Source organism: Primulina tabacum, chromosome 8 (assembly GCF_025594145.1).
Source record: "Primulina tabacum isolate GXHZ01 chromosome 8, ASM2559414v2, whole genome shotgun sequence".
In the NCBI taxonomy this organism is placed as follows: domain Eukaryota; kingdom Viridiplantae; phylum Streptophyta; class Magnoliopsida; order Lamiales; family Gesneriaceae; genus Primulina; species Primulina tabacum.
The window spans coordinates 94,738-115,799 of record NC_134557.1 but is presented as its reverse complement, the minus strand read 5'-3'; the positions used below and the strand labels follow the sequence as shown (position 1 = coordinate 115,799).

Sequence of the window (21,062 nt, the reverse complement as noted above, 5' to 3'; positions counted from 1 at the left end):
TACGTAATATGAAAAATTTTACCACATAGTGATGATTTACATATTTCAATAAGCCAACTAATACTAGAAGTATGTGTACTAGCATTATTAAAAAAAATTGAAAAAACTTGAAAAGTTAGACCACATTCTGCTAAAATAACAAATATAAGTTGAGAAATATTATGTCGTGTGCGTTTTGTTAAAATATCTATATGCAAGCAATCTTTTTTTTTTAACAATCCAAGAATTTTCAATCCAATATTATGTACTACTCATGAATAAATTTACTAGTGATCACTCCAAATATCGAAACACAAATAACTAAACTAGAAAATTTTTTAATTATTTTTTTACCAACGACTGATTTTTTAATTGTGCGTTTGAAATTTTTCCTGGGATACGTCTATAGAAGGATTAGGACTTGTAGAAAGCCAAATTTCAAAAGATAATTTATCACTAAAACTAAAAGAAAGTTGTTCAATCGTACAAAATGTAGCTGTTTCTTCTCTAAATTTAGATTCGTCAAATTTAAAAAGTTGTGTGGGGCCCTTAGCTCATAATCGTTATTACAATGCAATCTGATTAGGGTTAATTAATTACAGCGGAAAACAAGTTTAAATTTTCTTTACAATGATCTCAAAATATATTATTTGAATAATAAAAATAATATTTTTTATCTCACATCATAAAATATGCCCATACATAATCAAAACCAACTACATACAAACAAACTTATATCCTCGGGACATGCCATGGTATATACATACATACATACATACATACATATATATATATTGAGAAACAAAACATAAAACCTCAGCTCAAACTGTGACTCCCTCCAGAAGCACCCTCTCTGGTCTCCTGATATCCTGGAGTACCTGTCATTGTCCACATACAAATGCAACAACAGCCCCCTCTGGGGTGAGCAAAGCTCAGTCTGAAACAACCACAATATATACCACAAGTATCTAAACAATGATATATGGTATGCAATGCATGTATGTCGTGGATGTATCAGGTCAAATGCTCATCCACTGAGTATATATCAGAATCAATCGAATCGCTATCAAATCAATGCTCGAGCTGGCACACCGACCTCAATCAGGGATACTCGTATGATAACGTCGACAAAGCGCTATCAAATCCCAAATCTCAATCAATCAGTGGGGGCCACTAATGACTATGATTTAAGGGCCACATAATGCCAAACATGGCATCGTGTTCACAAACCTCAGAATCAAATTCAATCATATCAAGGTATCCAACGATCATAGCTCAAGTTGAGAATCATATTGGACTATTGTTTATTCTCGGGGTCTCACAAGTTGAGAATCATAATGCCGAAATTTGAGTTTGAGGATGATCAATACCAATTTCCGTTGGATTATTTTCTCTGTTTATGACGTCAAAGTTTCAGTAACCACCTCTTTATTGACATTTGAAAGTTTTGAACAACAATTGCATTTGGCATGCATATCACCTGAGGGAAGACATCGGATGTCTTGCGAGGCACCGCTCGAGTTTTACTTTTAGGCACCATCCGATTGCTCATATTTTCTTGACTTTGATGATGACATATTTGTTGACCTTCTTGTCCACGTTCTTGACGTTCCTCATCGGAAAAATTAGAGATAATAGTCATCGATATTGAATGAAGAAAAATAGCGATGCTCAAACTCGGGTGTCATGATGTCTTTTTCCATTCCTTTGCCACCCATACGTCTTGATCGGCTCTGACCATTTGTATAAATATGATATTGAAGTAATTATGAAAATAAATCAAGAAGTGACAATAAACAAATAATCGAGACTTGATATTTTGATAATCAATAAACAATTGAGAATGAGATATTGAGATGAAATTGTGTGGAAAATATGAATGGGGTGGGGTATTTATAGAAAAAGTTTCGAACAAAAAAAGTGCAATGGTCAACAAATTGGTCTTGGTTCGACCCGACCCACCTTGGTCTACCATTGCACAACGGCCACAAAATCTTGGCTTTTGATTTCAAACGATTTTTTTTAAAAAGAAAAATGAACGGTCCATCAGCCGAGCAGATAACGATCACGTAATCGTAACCGTAGATCTTCAACTGTCATATGAATAACCGATCTTGGTCGTTCATTTAAAATACATACATACATATATATAAAATTTGACCGACCTGTCGGGTCAAACCCATCCAACCGACATGTCGATGGGTTCTACAACCATAAACCGTAACTAGACTGTCTTAGGACGGTTCGGGCCACGGTTCTGGATCAAACCCCTTGACCACAGACCAGTTCCGATCTTGGTCTGGGTTTGACCCGACCCTTGGCTAGGTCTACCCTTTATGTACGAAAATAATAATGCATAATGTACATACCATGACTCAACTTCAAATAGGTCATATAATAATGGTTTAAATAAATAAAATAGATCGTCAAGGTATAAGATATTTTTATTCACTAATCAACAAAAATATTCATAAAGAAAACGGATTTAACTTTTGAAATGCATTAAAATAAAATTGTGTTCATAAATATAAAAAACATAATGAAGATATTTTTGAAACTGGACGATCAATTTATAATACTAGTAGTTTTGAGGAACTCATTGCTGAGAAAATTAGAATCCACTTCTCCAACCAACTTTCATCATCCCTTTCTCCAACCAATAAGGATCAAGATTTAATATTTCCCCAAAACAGCTAACCAAGTAGTGTATGCTATGGCTTGTAGATGTACGTAGCTTAGGAGGAATTTAGTGTATCATAATGTAATTCCATTATTTTTGACCAAAGGTGTCCATGTAGACATGTTATTTTGATAATGGAATTACATTAACACTAAAAAAAATCAGTTAGGTAGGAATAAACTTTTTCAATATGATAACTCATTTTACAAACTTTTAAACTATCAAGACTTTTTTTATAAAAAAAAACCATGATTTTTTATAATTTCCCCAGCAACATGGAATGTGCGAAAATCTATGTGAATATAATTTGTGATATCTACACTCCATTGCGTAAAATTTATTCACAAACGGAGTGCAAATAACAACAAATTGAGTGTAAATAACAACACCCTTGCAACATTTGTGCCAGTGAATGTCATTTATTAACTGAAATTTTACAGCTAGAAACCCTTACAAGAAATAAATAAAATGAGAGCTACTGCAGAAAAAAAATATACTAACGACCAATAATCGTCACATTTTGGGTGCAAGAAAATTCTCTCATAGCGGGATTCAAACAATAAACATATGGAATGGACCAACGAAACTAGACAAAAATTCTGCATCCCATTTTCTTGGGCACATATTTAAGAGAACACACATTTTCCGTGTAAATAAAAGGATGTGCGTGTTATTCTCAAGAAAATGGGTGGATGTACGAGGCCTGAGGTAATCTTGGTTTTGCAGTTATTTCTTCGTAGATAGATGGTATATGCTAGCTGCACAATTAGTATGACATGCATGTATATCCGCTTTTTGGAGCAGTGGGTACGGTGGTCGGCATATGCTGCATGCAGCTTGTAAGAAATATTTGTACAAATCCTTGGGATGGGACAAACAGTTGCAAATGTGTTTTTGTAAAACATGACTACTAGCCTAGAGTTTCTTAGCAAATCACACACAGTCAATCACACCTCTCATCCATTTGTTATCTAAGGGCCACAACAGTTTGTGGTCAGTCCTTAATTGACACCACGGTATACAGCTCCCGGACAAAGCTCATCCAGTGTATCAATATTCCGGTAGCCATTGAAATCTCTCAAACAGGTCCATCGACGGCGGGACAGGAAGTCACGAAAATCATCTTCAGTGTAAAATGTTTTGTCCTCAGTGTGTACTGGCAAGTGATCCGACTCTTCGTACAAACAAACTTTTATTGTGAGACCTGCAAAGTCAGGAATATATTTTGTGAGTGTATATTAAACAGTACTATAACTGTGACACGATTCAAGAGCTACAAGTAAATGTTGCACACAACTGGCCTTCATCAACATGAAGAGTGTAGTTTCCCAAAGGCATGTCTCTGTCAAGCGTTCGAACTACATTATCATCATCCTCTAACCAAAACGCACGTTTCGTCCTTAACCTGAAAGCAGATTTGATGGCTTCTTTGATGGCATCTGCAGTCCCATCAATCCCTATCCTCTTAGAATAATCCCCCAACTTTATTGTTATAACCCTCCCGTCATAAGTGTTACTCTGTTCACCTGCCGAAAAATATAATAATCAGACAGCAAAAAAATCCTAACTATAAATGGACACTCAACTTCCAATTTTACTGTCAAGGAACTGTAACTAAAAACACATAGAACTATAAATGGACACACAACTTCTAATATCTATAACGTTCAGAGGTTATGCAAATTCTTTTTGCTGACTAACCATTTCCAGGAGTCTCTCTCCAATTCCAAGGAGAAACACCACTTGCTCCAACAGCATCCGTCGTCGTGATCGCGAGAGGGTGTCCATCATGATCTAAACGTCTTTCTAAATTGAGGGTTGACCTGCCATTAGCTGTATACAAAAGGTCTACCTAAATTTCTTCCATTTATAATAGGAATTGTCTCAACAGACAACCTTGATGAAAATAACATATCTACGCTGTCAATATGTTAAAACAAGTTAAAAGAGCATTACTTAGTAACAAATCTGTGCTAATTCTTTAACAGTTCAAATTTTTTTTCAGTATTCATAAAAAAATTTGCATACTTTAATAATCATGAGGAAAATGAAACATGACATATAATACAATGATCATGGAATAATTGAAAATTGTCACTTTATTCTAGGGTAGGGTTTGACAATGTCAGGAAGTGCATTAAACCCAAAACACTTCAGCCACCTATGGGGAAGAATGTCATGAGACAAGACAAACAATCAACCCCTTCTTTTTGGCAAAGTCAGTCAATTTTTTTTACTAAAGTCTACATTTTAATGAATATGCTCTCACAGGAAAGAGATGAACCTGACTCCTTGCATCATCAAACAAATCTCAATAACTCATGAAGTAAAGTAAGCTAAGTTGGAATCCAAATCATTACGATAGCATCCTTCAAACAGAGTTAGTCATCTTGTGTGATAAAACCACACAATTACTACAGACTTTGTTAAACAATCAAATTACATGGAACTTTTTGCATGTCTTAACGCCAAACATGCAGATATCATATATGATTAACCACAAAAATTAAACTACAAGTAATTTTTTAAACGCGTTAAACTAAAGCCTTTGATTGGTAAACACACCTTCCATAGGTCCAAAAGTAAGATTGTTATCATCAATACCTGCAGTAGCCAAATAAGTTGGATCAATTCGCCCAGATATAGAAACATCTGACTTTATAGGAAACATGTCTTTAACAAAGGGTATTTAACATTAAAATATGGATACGAAGAAATCAAGGACACACCCCAAATAGCCTGGACGTTATTTTGTTAAATAAGAAACAAATTCATGAATAATAAATATAAAATGTACAATCGAGGACAACACATCCATGGAAAGGCAAAAAAGATTGCCAACCAAATTCAATACCAAGATTCAACACATATATTGTACTATTGTTGAAGGTAGGGAATTGTCAAAATATACATGGATAAATTATTCCACATATGGACACTTGCAAATTATTCTAGAAAATATTGGAGAATTATTTCATACCCGTTTCCATGACTCCCAACTATGAAAACCAGACAGTGCATTATCAAAAGGTTATGAAATAAAATCAAAAGGATGCAACATAAACTGGTTTCCAAGAATTAATTTATGCCAAAATTGTAACAACCAAAAAAAGTCCCATAAGAAACAGAATTGTATGCATGGGCTCGATCTCGAGCATACACATACCTACCACTTGAAATGCCCGAATCCATTCATTTCTTTCATAAACACACAATAGGATAATTTCCAAAAAAATTACATCAAATCATGTCTTTTAGAAATTTTCCAACTGTGCGTAGCAGCAGAAACTTGAAAATAAGAGATTACTAAACATGATCTTCCCATAAAATACGCAGGTGAAGGATACAGATAAACAGAATATGTATATAACACACCCAAAGAAAGTGCCGAGTACATCACTTGAACGATACTACTCACAAAACTAAATTCTTGTTGTGGCAAACAATGCCACCAAGAGCAGACACCTTTGCGACTAGGAACTCCATAAATATAAACAAAGTCCACATTATCGAAAACACTGCAAAGTAGGTCAAACAACAAGCCCTAAAAATGGTAGAATAGCACATTCCATGTTTCCATTTCTAAAACATTTAGCATAAAAATTAACAAGAGGAGTTTAATATCAAGGAAACGACAAATAATACTTTTATCAGCAAACTGCATAAAAGAATCAACTTTAGAACCACCAGCAGCAGCAGCAGCAGCGGCGGTGTTAGTATGAGGTATGGGATTTTTCCAGGTAGGACCATTCTTGCTCCTTTCCCTCAAAATATCTTCAATTTCCTTATAATAAGACATCTTAGCAGATCCATTTCCGTTTCCGTTTCCGTCATGATTCTGCTTAGCTTTCTTAAACTCTTTCAGTAAATTCCTCCATTTATCTGTACACATAGTGGGGGATCTGTCAAACCCTTTTTCCCTCATCTTCAAGGATATATTATCCCACAAATGCTTATTAGATTTGGAGGTATTGAACAGAGAGTCAATCTCTCTACGGAGAGATATAAGGGCCCGGGTTTCTTCTTGAATCCAAGTCTCGGCTCTTTTCTTGGGAGCAGATGAGGACGATGGGTTATTGGCGGCAGCCGGCGTATTGATTGTGTCATCCCCGCCGCTGGAAATGGTGGCGGCGGTGGTGTCGGGTCCATCGGTGAGGAGGTGCAGGTGAGGGGGGAGTTGAATGATCATGTTGTTAGTGGGGTGGGATTCTTGTTTATTGTTGTAGAAATCGATGGAGTCTTGTTGTGGGGGTTTTTCAGACATGTACATTTTTTTTGGGAGAGTAATTGGAGGAAGAAGGGTGGGGTGGCGCTGGAGGTTTCAAGAAACCAAAAACGAACGGGGTGTTTGACATTTGCTTGTTTGGCCCTGGCTTATCATGTATACTTGTGTGCCCGATGCTAATATATTAAACCTTCGTGATTCTACGACACCATGATAATAAGATTTTTTGTACTTGATCCATGAAAAACAAGAGATTTCAAAACTCAAATAAATATGTTAAACTCAATTTGTTACCTCACATGATATATGTATTGATCATAAAAAATAATATTCTTTTGAAACAGTAATATCAAATAATGATAAACTTCAATGTAAAAAAAGTAAAAAAATATTTAAAAAATCATCTAAAAATTATGAGAACTCTGCTAGATCTTGAAACATTTGAGTTTAAAATCTACCAACCAAAATATAAATTAGTCTGTAAAAATTATAATAAAACAATGTCTAAGAAGTCATAATATAATGATTTAGTGGATATGTTGAGAATATGTGAGAGATTAGATCATAAGATCTTGAAGCTCGTAATAAATATATTATCTCCAATTGTACGCTCAATTTTCAGAGAATAAAAATCGAAAGATGATATGAACATAAGCAAACACAGACATCCCATTTAGAACAAAGAGAGACCCATATCAAACATCAACAATTAATCAAGATATTGGTAGCATATGAAGACCCATATCTTTGCTTTTCGTCTTTATCCTTTCCATTTCGATCACATTCTCGATCGTCAATAAAAACATCTCGTGCCTATAGACACATCACCATATCAACCTCCATAAATATCACCTCCTCCTTTATCATCGGCCTCTTTCAGCATCCCCACCATATTGCATGCACCTAACAAAATATTTATTTTTTCTTTCCGGTGGCAGTAAATTACAAAAATTTCAGTAAAAAACAATTCATGACTTAATGTAAAGTTTTCTCATCAATGAAATCACGCATTATAGTGAACTACACACAAATTCTATATAACTAATAATTCAATTTAGATCAATTACTCTTATCCAAAAAATGAGGGTGAAGCATGGACACCTGCAAAAGCACTGGTGAACTCGAGGCCTACCATCATGAAATATTAATAAAATTTTTATGTAGTCTAATTATGAATGTCACACCCCAGCCAAAGTATTAAATAAACCTTCAAGCTATCTGCTTTTGAAAGAAAATTTGGCCACTTAATAATAAAAATTAAATTAAACACATTAAAAACCATTTAAAAAACTCATAGAAACTTGAGAAGAACACGATAAAGAAAAAAGAGCAAGGATGTCTTCATCTAAACGTGCAACCCTGTTAGCTTCCTCTGCGCGTGTCGAAACCTTAATCGCCTTTAGGCAAAAATTTATGTGAGACGGTCTCACGGATCGTATTTGTGAGACATATATCTTATTTGGGTCATCAATGAAAAAATATTACTTTTTATAATATGAGTATTATTTTTATTGTGAATATCGGTAGGGTTGACCCGTCTCACAGATAAAGATTCGTGAGATCCGTCTCACAAAAAACCTACTCTTACCCCTAACCCCACATTGAAGAAACAGGTAGCCAATGGACTCACATTAGAGATCGCGCATCAGATTATTATGTAGGAGTAGGAGTGCAATTAAGCATAAGATTAAGGCAAAGAAGTGAAGTATAGCCCAAAAGTTTGTTCCATCAAGCTGCTTTTGCTTACTCATTCTTTCTCAATTATTATTTTCGCTTACCATTCTACGTATATATATCATATGCATTACACTGTAAGCTATTCCTATGAGTTTTATCTATCAAATAGATAGAAAAATTAATTTTGGAGTTTTTTTGAAATATTTGGGACAAAACCTGGAAAGTTACATTAGGATTGAACTAGGAAAGTGTCCATCATCATATTTATGCGTATATGATATTGTTATCTCTTATTTTGTATATATCTGGAGTCGTTATCTTTTATCTTGTATTTATTTGAATTAGTTTTATAATATTTTTAGATTTGAACAAAAAAGGAAAAAAACTTAATTTTGGAGATAAGATGATTGTATAAGACTTCAAAGGCAACACAATACCAAAAGAAAGTAAATAAAATATTCTTATATTTTATTAATGTGAAAATCTTAGAGTTTAGGAAAAAAATGTGGGTAAATCTTGACAGAGATAAAGTCTCACTTTTTTAAAAATAAAATATCTACAATCTTATCAACGACCTTAATTTGAATAGCCTGAATTAGGAAATAATGATCATATTCTTGTATTTAAAGTTGATCTCCGTGAGTACGATACTTGGACTCACCATCTAATTATTATTATTTGACATAGTAGTTTGTTAAAATTACTAGAATATGAATTATTTAATCTAATTTAGGCTATAACAAATTCAAGTGAGATAAGATAAATTAATTAAAATAAATTAAAAACTTAAAATAAATTAACTAAAGCTAAGAAAATCCAAATTAGAGACAAGAGAAGGTTAATTTATATGGAAATTCAAATTCTAAAAAATGACTAAGGTGTATAAAGGTATCGAGACAAGTTATAATATATGTATCAAATTCAATAAATTAATTATTTAATTCACGACAAAATTTTCAAAATTATTTATTAAACGATTTCTCGAATTAGTAATCCTAATTAAATCTAACAGTCTAATTTTTTCTAACTGAATTTAATAAGATTCAACCGCGTTTGAAGCTCATGTCAAGTTCAAATTGTTGATAAGATTGTAGATATTTTATTTTTAAAAAGTGAGACTTAGCCTCTATCAAGATTTGCACAAATTTTCCTCCAAAACTCCAAGATTCTCACGTTAATAAAATATAAGAATATTTTTATTTTCTTTGTTTTTGTGTTTTGTTGCCTTTGAAGTCATCACTACAAGAAAAATACCAAACAACAACGCACATACGACAACGATTTTTACTAAAATCGTTGTTGTATGTTTTTTAACAACGGTTTTAGTGCAAGAAAAATACCAAACAACAACGCACATACGACAACGATTTTTACTAAAACCGTTGTCGTATGCTTTTTAACAACGGTTTTAGTGAAAACCGTTGTCGTATGTGCGTTTTTAAGAAAACCGTTGTCTTTTGGGGGTCAAAGACAACGGTTTTATAGAACCGTTATCTATTAGCGTGTTTTTTGGACAATCGACAACGGTTTTAGAAAACTGATGTGACGGTTTTAAGTGGTTTTACTTAAAACCGTTGCATGTTTTAAATTAGCGACGATTTTTCTTAATTTCACGACGGTTTTAGCAAAACCGTCGTGAAATATAGCTACGGTTAAGAGCAAAACTGTCGGAAATTTTAAAAATGCGACGGTTTCTGGACAAACCGTCGCTACTTTGACCAAAAACCATCGCAAATTGACTATAAATATCCGCACATTCGATTCATTTTAACACACACCATTTAGCGACAGATTATGCAAAACCTGCATAGATAAAAAAATTCCGCACCAAAATAAAAATATAAAAAATATTTTCATATGTTTATGCAAAACCATAGACCATACAGTAAATTTTAGCCAACAAACCTTATTTATTTTCAATTGTCTAGATGTTATGTAGATTCTACAATATATAAATCCATATAAAAGTTAACATATTTTTCTCATAGAAGCAAGGAAAATAACTCATTGCATGCACGTATCAAGCTTAAATTAAATGGATACTCAAATAACATGTAATCCGATGAATAATGAGAAAAAATTACACAGCATTCAAATAATGGAACACCGATAATGCACAAATCAATTAGTAATTAAGACCACTGCGTAGATCATATATGATTCATGTTGCCAACCTTTGGAATCCTCTTCTCAGCCACCGTTGGTAAGTCGTCATATGAAATGAATCATAAGTGGTAGGCATCGCATTTGCATTTATATACCACCTGAAGTGATTCCTAACCAAGCATAAATTTTGATACAGATTCATATACATTTGCTGAGATACAACTGAGGTCCAGATGTTTTTCAAAAGGCCAATATTTCTTTGGCTAATTATAATTGAAAACTAGATCCAATCCAGGACATTCGCAAAGGGAGGTCATAATGATCAGATATAAGAACCGGAATACAACCGTAATGCATAGAATCACTAACCATTTCCGTATTTACCTCGTAACCCTTTACATCCAGGCAGTATTTGCTTCTCCTGAACCCTTCCTCGTACGGGAAAGATTGATGCCCTGAAAATATACTAAAAGAAGTATCATTCGTCCACAAACTTAGTATCTCTTTTTGTATACCAGAGTTCTGCACTCGACCGGCAAAGAACACAAGTTTGTCTCTGCAATATACACACCCCCACAACAATGTCACCTTTTCATTCATTCGATTTTTCTTTCTATTTCTATAGGGGCGGGGCCTTTACAAAATCACAACAACATAGCTCCTAAGATTGAGCCAGCTAGTTTGCTTGATATATCCATTTTTTTTCCTTTGAAACATATATATCCACTTTCTTTTACAAAAATGTATAAGAAACAGTTATAATCGGATGCACAAACCTTATCATTAAAATCTGGCAGAGCCCAATTTCATTGAGGCAAATTAAGAAAGATGCAAAAAGGCAAGGTGAAACTCAGAACTGTTGGTAATTGGTATCATTCTTAATATAGGTCATCGAGCAGGGGAATAAAGGATAATTGGCATACTAGAATTCTCCATTCCATTAATGCTACAGGGATTTGCAATAGAAAATTATTTTCCACCTCTATCTTTAGATCTCTCCCAACCTTCTTGTTTACGTTTAATAACCACAAACACAAATGATAATAAGGGGTAGTAATTATAAGCAGAATTATGAATCTATTCCTTGACTCGTATTTGTAAAGAAGAAGCTTTTTTTCAATATGTAAATAACTTCTAAGAACCCAACCAGGCAATGCAATGGTGAATCGAATTTTTCTATGAATGTGTAAAAAGCATAACTATCATTTAGAGGAATCAAGAATTGATTGATTGTGGGAATGTGGCCAAACTTGAGGCAATGCTATATCTTTGTGAGCAGAGTAGAGCCTTTGAAAATAGTTGCATGAGCAAGTAATCTGGATGACATTATTATGCGAAGCAAAATTGTTGGATGCAGCCTCCCGCCCAACTGAATGACAGCAGATAAAAAAGTGGCAGGAACCTCCAGAAGCATTCCAAAACTCAAACTCGGAGCTGATCCTCAGAATATATTATGCAATAAAATTGGAAATGGCTGACTTTGAATGCAGAAGGGCACGATTACGCATAGCGTTGATGGAAAAGGGCATGAAGAAAAAGTGAGCTTCCTCAGGACGTTGAGTAATGAGTGAACTCTTGAGAAGAGCCAGCTCAAAAGCATGTTCACTGAAATAATTCCCAATTTTTGGATCCAGGGGGTTTGGATGGGGAAGAAAAACACTGGCAAAAGGGGATGAATCCTTGTTCATGAATGCATCAGGATACACAAAAATCTTGAGTTTGGTCATAGCTGGGGTAAATGGTAGACTAATGTACATGGTATTAATTGATAATTCATCCAAAATAAACACAGGCAAAAGGGGATGAATCCTTGTTCATGAATGCATCAGGATGCACAAAAATCTTGAGTTTGGTCATAGCACCAATGTACATGGTATTAATAGATAATTCATCCAAAATATTTTCCAGATTTGAAACCATATCAAAAAATTTTTAAACAAAATTTTCTTTTTCAGATCTTGATCCAAATAATATCCAAAACTTTAAATAGATCTCAAAGATTCAATCATGAGTAACTCTGATACTATTTGTTGTGGAAAACCCATAAATCGCAGAATCCATCATGCTAAATCATTAAGAATTTGATTGAAAACTTAAGCGGAAGCGTAACTGAAGCCATAATCTTGAATTATTTAGAACGTTTCTTGATCTTCCAATTATTTTCTTAATGGGAAAGAAAAATTACACTTATGTCTCTATACATCAAATGTTATAAATTACACTTATGTCTCTATACATTAAATGTTATAACCTATTAGATACATTAAAGCCCAATATCTCGAAACCTTAGCTGATCACTTTATTTTGAACTTAAATTGATAAACAATCCACAAGCGCATACTTATTCACGTATAAGTCCATATAAATAAAATTGATACAACAAGTTTGACTATCACAAATATATACATAAATAACCCTTATAAAAAGTTGATATTTTCCATTCATTCTTTTTTATTTGTGCTCAATTTCTGAAAAATCAGACATATATTTTACACATAAAATAGCGTGTAAATATCAACTCTCATATATAAATAAAAAATTTATTTTGTATTAGCAATTTATTTGTTTAACAATACTTGAAAAATAATCTTTTCAAAAATGTAAAATCTATTTAATCTATCTAATCTAATATAATAAAAACTATGTATAAATCAAAATTTTAACCAAATTTTGTTACTTCTAAAATATAATATAAAAATGTAATTAATTTAAAACAAGAATTATATGTGCATTTTGTATGATAAAAGAAAAAAAATACAGTTTTTAGTTAATAAATATCGTAATTAGTTAGACCATTAACAAAAATTTATGTATCAATTTACCATTTAATCAATAATACATAAATTAATTTTACTACTTAAATAAACACATTGTGCACATAAAAGAAATGTTTATGTTTAATTAAAAAAGGAAAATGGATCGCCGTTCCCAAGAAAGCAAAGCATTTATGACTGCAATTGAGTGAGAGAGAGTGAGGAGATGACTCCGAAAATTTTCAGAAAACCTTGAGAAATTTCAAACATCCCCTCCGCCACCATGGTGCTCCTTTGCAACGATGAGCTTTCCGACCCAGCGCCAGCCTCTGCCAGCTCCAGAAGATATCCTTTGAGAAAAACCACTGCGCGAGACGTTGGGAAGAAGGTGGAGCCTCCACGAAACAAAATGAGCAAGATCCCTCATGAGAAATGAAAGCTCCAAATGCCAGACCCTGCTCATGTGGTTCGCAATGTCATTGCTGACTCCACCAATATACACCATGGTCACCTAAACTCTCCGTACTTTCAATAAACTATAACTTCAATGCATTCAGGCAAATGACTTCACTCCACCCTTTTCTTGGTTTATTACTGTTTGGTGTGCTGTTATCTCAACTCTACCTCAAACTCAGATTGATTGCTGTTTTTTCCACTTAGCGCTATGTGTTTTCATTCAAATTATAGGAAGAAGGGAAGAGGTGTGCAAGGCAAGAAGCTGATGACAAGGGAAGCGCAAAAAGATCAGTTTCCCAATTCAAGGCATGATGGGGATATTTAAATGTCGAGATTAACTATTTCATGAATGGATTCATTAAAAATTTTCATTTAATATTTTGTAAGCAATTGATTAATCACTCGAGGAGTCATTTTGTCATATTGTTCTAAAACTAATGGCTTCCCTTTCCAGCAATCCCATCGATTATTTGTTCAGTTTTTGATTTGCTATTAACTTATGATGTTAAAACAAGTGCAGACAGAGAACGCTGCTGACGATTACTCTAAAAAGCCTGCCAAGCGACCTGATTTGAAGGCCATTTCCGAGGCATGTCATTTATAATTCACATAGCCTGAATGGGATGTATTAAAACCACTTTTCCATGTGTATCAAACGAAACAATTTATGAAGGGGGAAGTTAATTGTTCTAACCGTTTTGAACAACCTTAGCGACATTTCATACATTATCCATGTCAATTACACCCGTTGTTCTTGCTCTTACTTATATGTAACTGTTTTGAGTCATAGTTTTCTACTCTACAGTTCACTCATATGCTTCCTCTTTGTGTTTTGTTAAAAAACCGCGGCTATTGAATTACCAGATTATGAGGACTCATGCTACCTTAAACTCCGAGAAGAGAGTCGGTTCAATTCCAGGTATTGTGGACTTGTGTCCTACTGATTTCTATGTAACTTAAACTAGTTCTAAACCACCAGAGAATTTTCGTAATGAGAATTTCGACGTGTCTATATTAGTTATCCACATCCATATATATGTGACTTAGAAATCTGTTTCATGTGTACTCGATCCTTCAAAAGATTACTTGTTGATGATTAATTCAGTATAATCAAATTTAATTTATTTTCTGGTATGGTCTTCAGGACTTGTCATCAGCTCCTCAAGTAAAATTTGATATACTAGGACTTGTTATCCATTCACGATGGTAGGTATTGATGTCAATTTAATTTATTTTCGGGGATGGTCTTCAGGACTTGTTATCAGCTCCTCAAGTAAAATTTGATATACTAGGACTTGTTATCCATTCACGATGGTAGGTATTGATGTCGGACATCAATTTTTTTCTTGTGCGGAAATGGTTGTGGTGGGAATTCACCGACATTGGCTGAATGTAATTGAATGCATTTAATGATTAATATCTGTTGAATCGTCTTTTAGTCCACGTAGACATCTTTTTCTGACAAATGTACTATGTATCACACTGTCACGTTTCCTCTGTTCTGTTTTGGTACGGAGTGGCAGTTTGCTTGCTAAGATTCAAAACTGTGGCTGATGACGTGACCAACTGATCAGGAGTCAAACTTGTTGACTGATCAGTTCAGCTAGTCTAAATTATTAGTTTTGAGACTTATTAATACTTTTGAGAGCTTTTAGTTTATTTACTTCAGTTCTACTTTTTCCATTTCAGTCCGATAAGTCTCTTTCAATTATAAGACCAGATACGTTCTTTCAGTTTAGTTACTGTTCAATTTAGGTCTTCGGTTCTATTACTGATCAGTTTGTCAAACTCTGAAACTAATAATTTTCAACAATTTCCCATTTTTTTGTGTTTGACAAAACTTGAAGTTCTAAACTTTTTATATGCATTATCTGAAAATATTTAGATTATCTGATTTTCTGAAACTGATGTGTAGATAAAATAAATCTTCTGAGATGTAGAGATTCGTACATAAATAAGAATAAAATTTTCATTAATTTCGAAAAATGTAAGTACATATTCGTACAAACATTTTGTAGGACCGAACGTTTATCGTTTTACCAAAAACTATAGCTGGTAGTAATGGTGCAACTCAAATCTTTTAAACCGTACAGCAGCTCAAGCACCACGGTTCGATCGTTCTATCAAGCATGGACAATTATTGTACCCAACAATCTCCTTCTCAATAATTGTACTCCTTGTAATCAATGAGAATTAAACCCGTGACCTTAGCTCTGATACCAATTGTAGGACCGAGCACTTGCCATTTTACCAAAAGTTATAGCTGGTGGTAATGGTGCAACTCAAATCTTTTAAACCGCACAGTAGCTCAAGCACCACGGTTCGATTGTTCTATCAAACATGGACTAATTATTGCATCCAACACATTTCAAAATAAAAAGTTCAAATAATAAAGCTCCAAAAGACTGTATAACTGATATCAAACCCTGTTTATTTCTTGGCTTTCTTTTCTGCTTGTCTTTTATCAGTTGTACTATTTGGTTCACTCCATTTCTTGCTGGATTATGATGCTTTCTTCTGCTCTTCCTTATTTTTGTCAACACCCGCCATATTGAAAAATAGGAGGAATGTTGAACTGACCTGTGCAGATACCTCAGCTAGTTGATTTGCACAATATAAATTTTCTTGGACAAGATCGAGTGCACAAAATCAATCCGTTGGTTGAGTAGTTCTTAGGAGGTGACCAGTTTGGGAGCAATGATTGCTTCTCATTTCATCCTTTCAACAGTTGTGAATGGAGCAGACGCTTCTTTGGTTAGCTTCTTCAAGTATTTCATTGTATGGTCCTTGCGGGTATCGAGACTTAAAGAATGAAACAGCTGTGCCGAATTAACTCGAGAAACTTTAGACCCAGATCCGTCAAAGTTGACATTATATTCTTGAGCATTACATCAGTGGCGATCGACAGTTCTGGAGAGAAGGTTTCAGCAACAGCTGGGCCTTGCACTTTGGATCAGTTAGGGCATGTGGGAGATCCAATCCCAGTCAGTTGTGGGTTCAGGGTTTAGGTTTTTTTTTTTTTTAATAAAACACCGCCTGAAGCAGGGGGGTTAGGCAGACCGCTACCTGTATATAACATCAATCACAGAAATACAAGATAAAACCTAAAGATAGGATGACAACACCAAGACCTTTCAAAAGGCTAGTGAAACTAAACATAAAAACAAAAACCTAGGGTGGCAAATACATAAGCCAGAAACTAATCCCTAGGGAAAGCGAATAATACAAATGAACGCCTAACAGCAGCGCTAGATACATGAAAATAAATCCAAACCGATCTAACCAATAAAAATCCAGCTCGGAAGTAGGTGCAAAAGACTACCGATGATACCCATCTCTGAGCCGTCTATCAATGTAAGGCCAAACTGAAAAATGCATCATAGTCCAAGATCTGACTGCTGTACAGGATCGCGCAGTCAAAATAGTAAACAGCTGGGAAGTGACTGTGCAAAAACGGTTGAAGCACGGAAGGAGGACCGCAATGCAGCTCAAGTCATAAAAGCTCCAAATCCCAAGAGGAGAGAGAAAACTGTCGGAGCTCATCACGTCAGAAATGCAAGCATGAATCACAGGACTGTAACTATAAATGGAGCTCCAGGCCAGAGAAATCACTGAGATACAACATCCAGATGCACCATAGCAGTCGGCAAAACATAAGGTAAGAAATCGGCGGGCAAGGAGAAGCCTGCAGTGAACGCCTGCCAGATAACAGGGTAGTCCAAAGAAAAGCACCAACGGAGAAAGTGCTGGGACCCACCCAAACCCAAATGAACAAAACAAGGAGGGTGCAAGTGTCTGGACCCACTTGCACAGAACAAATATGAGTATAGAACAACCTCCAAGAAATAAAGACCTGCAATAAAAAATACATACATACATATATAACATGAGATAAAAAGAAAGAGATCAAAAAGAAAGGAGGGGCTGCAAATGGCTAAGAATATCTGTATCGGAGGTATGGCAGCCCTGAACGATCAGAGCGGGCTAGGATGGAGATTTGACTGGGTAAGGAAGGACCTAACTCTAAGGTAAAGTGCCTAAGGTCATGGGCCCTCGCCGCCAACGCATCCGCCACCGAATTACCCTCCCGGAATATATGTGAAATATGAACAGACCGCCCCCTCAAAAAGACCAGAATCCTAGATACAATGTGGTCAAGACCCCAGCAACATCGACGGGAACGAATGAGCTGAATAGAAGTCAGAGAATCAAGCTCGATCCAAAGAGGGAAAAAAGAATGATCGGAACAAAGGAGAAGACCCCTCCAAACCGCCCAAAGCTCAGCCCGGAGAGAAGACCCGGCTCCAATGAACTCGCTGAATGAGAGCACAACCCTCCCGGAATCATCCTGAACAACGCCACCAGCAGCAGAGTCCCCAGATATACCACGCGAGCTCCCATCCACATTAAGCTTGAAGCACCCGGACGGCGGTCGCAGCCAGCGAACAATCGCTGTCCTATGTAATATGTGGAAAACAACCGAAATACCCATCGATCTCGCCACATGAAACACACCCAGCCAATGTCTGGGCTTGACAGTACGCGCAGAGTAGCCGAGACGCAGATAAGACAAAATCTGGTACTTCACCGTCTCCCCAGAGATGGGAAGATGACGGTGCTTAGCATCGTTCCGCGCAGTCCAGAGGAACCACAGAACAATGCAGGGGAGAAACTCCCGCACATGCCCCCCGTGGGACCAGACCAAGTCTCTTTTCCACGCACTGAGGAACAAACTGAAATCCTCAGTGTCAGGAATACGGACCCGAAAAACGGCGCCAAAGAAACGCCAAACAGACCGAGCTACCGGGCTGCGAAGGAATATGTGTGTAAATGTCTCGTACATATCACAACACTAACATCTCGAAGCTAACGCAAAACCCTGGCGCTGGAGTACCTCATCAACTGGGAGCCACTGATGCCAGAATCTCCAGAGGAAGAACGACATGGTAGGCCTCAACCAGCTTCCCCAACACGGGCGGAAGATATCAGAAGACGGAGCACGCTGACGGATCAGCTCCCAAGCAGATCTCGCTGAAAAAGCACCATCAGAGCTATGGATCCAGCGTGCCAGATCGGGCTCTCCCGAAAGAACAGGAATCAAAACGATCTCCTCGGCAACCGAAGGAGCAACTACCGCACACAGGCGATCAAAATCCCAGGACCCCTCAGACAAAAACTGAGATATCCGGACATCACGGCCCCCGCGGACCACACACCGGGAGGACAAGGGAGCGTCCCCGAACCAAGTGTCATCCCAAAAGGATACATCTCCAAGACCAACACACCAGCGAATTCCAGGCTCCGCACGAGGGCGGATCCTAAGGAGACGACGCCAAATGGGGGATATAGAACCACGGGCGGGGACACAGGCAGGAGCATCCAGCCGGCAATACTTCCGGAAAAGGAATCTCGCCCATATAGAGGAGCCCTGTCGAAATCTGAACCATAATTTTACAGAAAAACATTTCACGAGATCTTTCAATCTGCGGAATCCAAGGCCCCCCTCAAGCACGGGGAGGCAAGCCCGGGACCACCGGGCCCAATGCCACTTCCTATCCAAGGGTCTCGACTCCCAGAGGAAGGCATTGAAGACCCGCTCAAGCTTCTCCATGACAGCCAGAGGTGGCTGAACCACCTAAAACAGATAAATCGGCATGGAGAGGAGTACGCTACGTATCAGGGTCATGCGGCTACCCGGGGATAGGGTCCGAATCTCCCAACCCTCTAACTTCCTACGCACAGACTGTAGGAGGGGCTCAAAAAGGGAGCATGTGCGATTACCCCGATAAAGGGGAACTCCGAGGTACTTGAGGGGCAGATGACCCTCAGCAAACCCGGTGATGCGCAAAAGCCGGGAGCGGAGGCTCCCAGAGCACCTCGGAGGCAAAATCAAAGAACTCTTGGCAGCATTCACGCGCTGCCTCGAACAGTTCTCGTAGTGATGCAGAAAATCTACAAGGCGCTGCATACCACGAGACCCACCACTGGCAAAAATAATGACATCATCCGCGTAAGCCAGATGGGAAATCAAAATATCACAATCAGAACGGTACCTGAGCGTAGGATGCTGCAGGTAGAGGCGGTCAAGGCAACGAGAAAGATACTCCGGCCCCAAAACGAAGAGAAGGGGAGACAATGGATCGCCCTGCCGGAGGCCTCTGGTGGAACCAAAAAACCCCGATAGAGAGCCATTGATGTTCACGGAGAAATGACAATGGGAAATACAGGCCGAGACCAAAGCCACGACACTCTCTGAAAAACCAAAATGTCTCAAAACGTCAAATAGGAAATGCCACTGGACCCTATCATAGGCCTTGGCCATATCCAACTTCAAGATGACATTACCACCACGAGTGGGGAGAGTGAGACTGTGAGTGAGCTCCTGGGCAAGGAGAATATTATCAGAGATCATCCGGCCCGGAACGAAGTCACTCTGATTCGGGGAAACAAGTCTCTCCACCACATCCCTCAACCGAGAGTACAACAGCTTCGAGATGATTTTGTTCGTGACATTGCACAGACTCCCCCTGAGTCGGGGGAACAGAACCAGCAGGTCGGGTCCGGACTGGACGGGGATTCTTCCCATGTGAATAACAAACAAGTGTTCGCATGCCCCAGCATCTTGCAATCAGTACAATAAGCTGGAATCTTCTCATAAACTACCTCGATCTCCTGAAGATGATCGCCCCAGGACACCCAGAGGGACTGGACAGGGGGCTCCAAGACATTGATCTCAACACAAATGCGGGCAAATGCCCTCTAGTCCCATCAGCAGTGTAATCATCAATCTTAATGGGGTTGCCCAAAAGCTTAGCAAGAGCGCAAAGGCTCTTCTTATCATAAAGATGGAGCGGTAACTCCGGAAGTCTGACCCAAACCGGGGCTAGAGGAGACTCCGCCTGGAAATTGAATTCCGGGGTCCACTTGGAGAGTCTGATACCCAGTGGACCAATAAACAGACTGCCCCTAATCCAAAGACGGGCATAGTCCTCCTCACAAGAGAGAACAATCACAAGAAAGCCCCGTGGCAAGAATTTCAAGGTATACGGACGCACAAACCCAAAGTTGGCAAAAGCCGTAGAAATAGCATGATTGGGCACAATCGATCGGTTGCCAGAAATTTTACCGACCAAAGCAAACTTAAATGGTGCAGATAAAGATGAGATGATCTCATCCGGAAAGCGAA

The 21,062-nt window shown here is 37.2% G+C and overlaps 1 protein-coding gene, 1 long non-coding RNA gene and 1 pseudogene across 3 annotated transcripts; 1 reads left to right on the top strand and 2 right to left on the bottom strand.

The window, feature by feature from the left end:
- Positions 1–3,359: 3,359 nt before the first annotated feature.
- Positions 3,360–7,032, bottom strand: LOC142552581 (trihelix transcription factor GT-4-like). Of its 2 annotated transcripts, none has more exons than XM_075662264.1 (5): positions 6,305–7,032; positions 5,225–5,263; positions 4,361–4,492; positions 3,961–4,185; positions 3,360–3,863 (listed from the first exon to the last, which is right to left on the bottom strand). In XM_075662264.1, the coding sequence occupies exons 1-5, from the start codon at positions 6,927–6,929 to the stop codon at positions 3,661–3,663; spliced, it is 1,224 nt and encodes a 407-aa protein (XP_075518379.1). In that variant the 5' UTR covers positions 6,930–7,032; the 3' UTR covers positions 3,360–3,660. The 2 variants fall into 2 exon arrangements, with proteins under 2 accessions (XP_075518379.1, XP_075518380.1); XM_075662265.1 differs by having other exon boundaries at positions 3,957–4,185; positions 6,305–7,031.
- Positions 7,033–10,581: 3,549 nt separating this feature from the next.
- Positions 10,582–12,424, bottom strand: LOC142554252 (putative glycosyltransferase At5g03795; annotated as a pseudogene).
- A 1,021-nt stretch (positions 12,425–13,445) lies between these two features.
- Positions 13,446–15,295, top strand: LOC142554356 (uncharacterized). The gene is made up of 3 exons (XR_012822168.1): positions 13,446–13,977; positions 14,108–14,182; positions 14,401–15,295. It is a non-coding gene; the product is annotated as an uncharacterized LOC142554356 (long non-coding RNA).
- Positions 15,296–21,062: the final 5,767 nt, after the last annotated feature.